The sequence below is a fragment of the Gekko japonicus genome, unplaced genomic scaffold (genome assembly GCF_001447785.1).
Source record: "Gekko japonicus isolate JY-2015 unplaced genomic scaffold, Gekko_japonicus_V1.1 scaffold2918, whole genome shotgun sequence".
Classification (NCBI taxonomy): domain Eukaryota; kingdom Metazoa; phylum Chordata; class Lepidosauria; order Squamata; family Gekkonidae; genus Gekko; species Gekko japonicus.
Window position 1 is genome coordinate 23,514 of NW_015161497.1, and position 4,578 is coordinate 28,091.

At 48.4% G+C, this 4,578-nt stretch overlaps 1 protein-coding gene across 1 annotated transcript in view; it reads left to right on the forward strand.

The window, feature by feature from the left end:
* NCAPD3 (non-SMC condensin II complex subunit D3) overlaps positions 1-4,578 on the forward strand; it is a gene marked incomplete at its 5' end in the record, with an annotated part of 82,741 nt that overhangs the window by 21,528 nt on the left and 56,635 nt on the right. Inside the window, 2 exons of the mRNA XM_015429196.1 lie at positions 725-805; positions 1,222-1,295. Of these exons, the coding sequence (XP_015284682.1) occupies positions 725-805; positions 1,222-1,295 (155 nt within the window). The remainder of the gene's footprint in view (positions 1-724; positions 806-1,221; positions 1,296-4,578) is intronic.

Consider the following 4,578-nt stretch of genomic DNA (forward strand, 5'->3'; position numbering starts at 1 on the left):
GGTGGATCGGTCCTGCCTTCGGTTCTCTTCTATAGCTCCAGCATCGTTTCCCAGTTCTGGTTCTTAGCTTCTGCTTTTCTTCCTTGAAATGCTGAACGGACCACATCTCCATGGCTACAGTGCTATGATGTCACACTTTCTTCGGCCCTGGGTGTTTCTCACATCCCACCCCAATGCAGCAGCTAACATAAGCAACCGGCTGTAGCATCCTCATCCTCACCAATCTCTGATTCGTCCCTAATTGCTTAGGGAGGGGATAGGGAGAGAAGAGGCCCTCTGTTACGATTATCAAATCTCTGATTCGTCCCTAATTGCTTAGGAAGGGGATAGGGAGAGAAGAGCCCCTCTGTTAACGATTATCAAAGGAGAAGAAGAAGAAATTAGATTTATACCCCTCCCTTCACTACTTGAAGGAGTCTCTGAGTGGCTTACAATCTCTTTTCCCCTCCCCTCCCCACAACAGACACCCTGTGAGGTAGGTGGGGCTGAGAGAGCTCTCTTGAGAACTGCCCTTGAGAGAACAGCTCTGAGAGAACTTGTAACTGGCCCAAGGTCACACCAGCAGCTGCATGTGGAGGAGGAGTGGAGACTGAAACCCGGTTCTCCCGGATTAGAGTCGATGCTCCTAACCACTACACCACACCGGCTCTCAAAACTGAATGAACCCCTGGCATGCTTTCGTATACTGTATGACATCTGACTTTGCTTTTTTTTTTAATTAAAGGACTCTCCCGCCCTCAGAAGACCTTCCCAACCTTCAAAACTGTCGAAGTGAGCAACGAACGTGATACCAACGATTTTGATGGTACGCTCGAACTATCATTGGGTTATTTGGCTTTCTTTGCTAGCCCTTTTCTTGAGGGCCTGAGTTGTACATGTGTTTGCAAAGATACCTTGGAAAAACCTATCCACCTGAAAGGAACACTAGGTTCCCCCCCCCACCACCTGCTCTGTCAAGAAAGAAATGGACATCTTAAACTCACAAAATATAGTGATGCACAGGAATTTGGGGGTGGAGCTTTTCTGGATAACCAGATAAGAAACAAAGTGGTTGTCTTGCATTCAGGGTCATCTACTTTCAAGTAAATTTAGACAGGTGAAATAATTTGTGAGTGTAAAACTCATGACAGGAATGCGGAGTTGTTGAGATGTGCTGCCTCTGGTACTTTCATTCCTGGATTCTCATTCTTTTCAAATCTCTTTTACCCCCACACTTTGCAGGAAAGGAGGTCATGGCTATGCTGAGACTGAGAGCTGGGGACGAGAAGACCAATGTTAGGAAATCTGCCCTCCAGGTATGTCCTGAGTCTGCTTTTGAGCCCCAGTGCCTAATAATTACAGGTGCAGTTCTCAAAAACACTCACATAATCTGTTGTAAAGATATCAGGTTCCACACAATGTCCACTTGCCATTTGCTGAATCCTGATAATAAACATCCCTGTATTATCTCTCCTGATTACAAGGAGTTGCCTTAGATTGAATCAAAATGTTGGCTTGTCTAGCATGGCATGGTTGACCCCACCTGGTAGCGGCTCTCAGCAGTCTTTGTCAGCCATGCACCTTGAATCCTTTTGACTAGAGGTGACCCCTCAGTCACTCATGGAACATAAGAAGAGCCCTGCTGGGTCAGACCAGTGGTCCAGCATCCCATCTCACACAGTGGCTAGCCAGTTCCTCTTGAGGGCCAATAACAGGGTACAAAGGCCAAGGCCTTCCCCTGATAAGAACATAAGCTCTGCTGGATCAGACCAGTGGTCCAGCATCCCATCTCACACAGTGGCTAGCCAGTTCCTCTTGAGGGCCAATAACAGGGTACAAAGGCCAAGGCCTTCCCCTGATAAGAACATAAGCTCTGCTGGATCAGACCAGTGGTCCATCCAGTCCCGCATCCCGTCTCACAAAGTGGCCAACCATTTCCCCTGGATGTCCAATAACAAGGCATTGAGGCCTTCCCCTATAGGAAGAGATTGGATTTATACCCCGCCCTTCACTCAGAGTCTCAGAGCGGCTTACAAACTCCTTTCCCTCCCCCCTCCCCACAACAGACACCCTGTGAGGTGAGGTAGGTGGGGCTGAGAGAGCTTTCCAGAACTGTCCTTGAGAGAACAGCTCTGACAGAACTATGGCTTGCCCAAGGTCATCCAGCAGCTGCAACTGGAGGAGTGGGGAATCAAACCCAGTTCTCCCAGATTAGAGTCCACACATTTAACCACTACACCAAACTGGTGCCAGTATTGCCTCCTGGCACTGGCATTCAGAGGCCAACTGCTTCTGAATGTGGAGGTTCCATTTTGTCACCATGGCTAGTAGCCACTGATGCATATTCTCTATGAGTGTCTAATCCCCTTTTAAAGCCATCTGTACCTGTGGCATGGAGAAGCTTCCTTTTATTTCAGACATATCCAGACCAAGCAAGTTCCTTGAATTTGGTGGTGAGTCTGGGACTAAGGGAGGCACCTGCTTATGGCGGTCTCGCCACATACCCTTTCTTCACAGCTGAGGGGCAACCAGAGACAGGCAAGACTAGGCTTTCGGTGGCTGTTTGAGCCCCACTGCTGCCGACTCTTATCCTGAATGGTCACACTGGCAATCTTGGGTAAAGGCAGGGCTATTTTTGGGCAGGAACGCACAGGGACAGAGTTCCGTCTGGCTCCCAAGTTGACCACGCCCAGCAGGAACTCATTAGCATAATAGGCCACACCCAACAGCACAACCGCATTAGGATTGGCTACATTAGGGGTGTGGCCTAACATGCAAAGGAGTTCCTGCTACAAAAAAAGCCCTAGGTTTTGACAACAAACAAGGTAAACAGAATAAGAAGCAAAAAGCGGGTGTGGCTGGATGACTATACTTCTGGTAACATGGGGGTGTGGCCTAATATGCTAATGAGCTATGCTCTCATGGGTGTGGCTGGATATGGTAATGAGTTTCTGTCATTGGGTGTGGCCTATTATGCTAATGAGTTCCTGCTGGGCTTTTTCTACAAAAAAAAGCCCTGGGTAAAGGTACTGTGATATTCCCAGAGGGAAATGTCAGCATTTTTTTTTCTTGCCCTCTTACCTCATCTGTGACGCTTGACCACTGGGGGAGGCTGAAAGCAGCCTCAGAAAGTAGCCTGTAGCTCCAGTGGGGTCCTCAAACCTTCCCTCGCTGCTGTAGGGGCTGAAACAGGTGACCTGAGATACAAGAAGTCCCCAAAGGCCCTCGCTTTTCTGGACGCTGTCTTGGTGCAGAGACCCTGTCGGGATTTTTATAGGCTGAGCCGCTTGCCTACAGGGTCTCCTCGCTGTCCCTCAGGCCTTCTAGCCAGGTGAGCCAAATTCACGCTAGAAGTAGGAAGAGAAGGGAGACAAGAAAAAGAAGAGATTGGATTTATAACCTGCCCTTCACTCGGAGTCTCAGAGCGGCTTACAAACTCCTTTTCCCTTCCCCTCCCCACAACAGACACCCTGTGAGGTAGGTGGGGCTGAGAGAGCTTTTTCGAGGACTGCTCTTGAGAGAACAGCTCTTATCAGAACTACGGCTTGCCCGAGGTCATCCAGCAGCTGCAAGTGGAGGAGTGGGGAATCAAACCTGGTTCTCCCAGATTAGAGTCCGCGCACTTAACCACCACACCAAATTTACAAGCTGGAAGCCTTCCCTCTCCGCTCCCCTCTCTGAGCTGCTTGTCCCCTCATGGCTGGACTGAATTTTTTACATGTCTCCTGACTAAAAAAAGTTTAAATGTCTCCTTTCACTGTGTATGTGTGAATGGATTCTTGTGGTGTTTTGCGGCCTATGCCTTCCGGGGCGGTGGGAGGGGGGGCTGCTGTCAGCGCCTTCCCCGTCCTTTGTGCTTTTTAGGGGCGGGGCCTTAACTTTTTTTAAAAAAAAACCCCATACAAAATTGGAAATCTGTTTGTGACGTGCCCTCAGCCCTTGGGATAGGGTGGGCTATAAATCTCACTCAGCCCAATTACTCCAGATTGGTACTGATAATGGCCGAGGGAGAATTCCCGTCCCTGGAAGCTACGTCGGATGATAAATGGCTGCGAAACGTGACCTTAGCGTGGGCAAACACTTGATCTCCCGCAGAGAGATGGATGGCGATGTAATGAAATATGTAAGCTTGAATAAATCACTCTTTAACATTTAAACCCTCACGCTTAGAATATTTTATAGGGGCATAATGAATCGGTCCAGCAGGGTAACGAATTAGCACACATTTGCTGTTGGTTAGTTGGGCTGAAAAGTCGTCAAGTTTCCGTAGCTGTGCATTAAAGGATGATTGACTTGTTCTGGCCCCATCGTGAGGGACAGCTGTCCATTTGGGGAACAAAAGGGCCCGCCTCTGTGTCAGTCTTAGAATCGGGAGCTCATGATGCCCGGATTTAGCAGAAGGTCCTAACCACCAGCGTTCCCTCTAAGCTGAGTTAGTGTGAGCCAGCTCACAGGTGTTTTTTTATTATTGATTCTCCTGAAAAGGAGAGAGTTTATTGCTTTTAATGTCAGAAAAGGGGAAGGTATATAGCGGGACTAAGTAAAGGTTGAGTGCTGCTCTTATTAGTATGTTAATCTTTTGTTAATATTAAACAAATC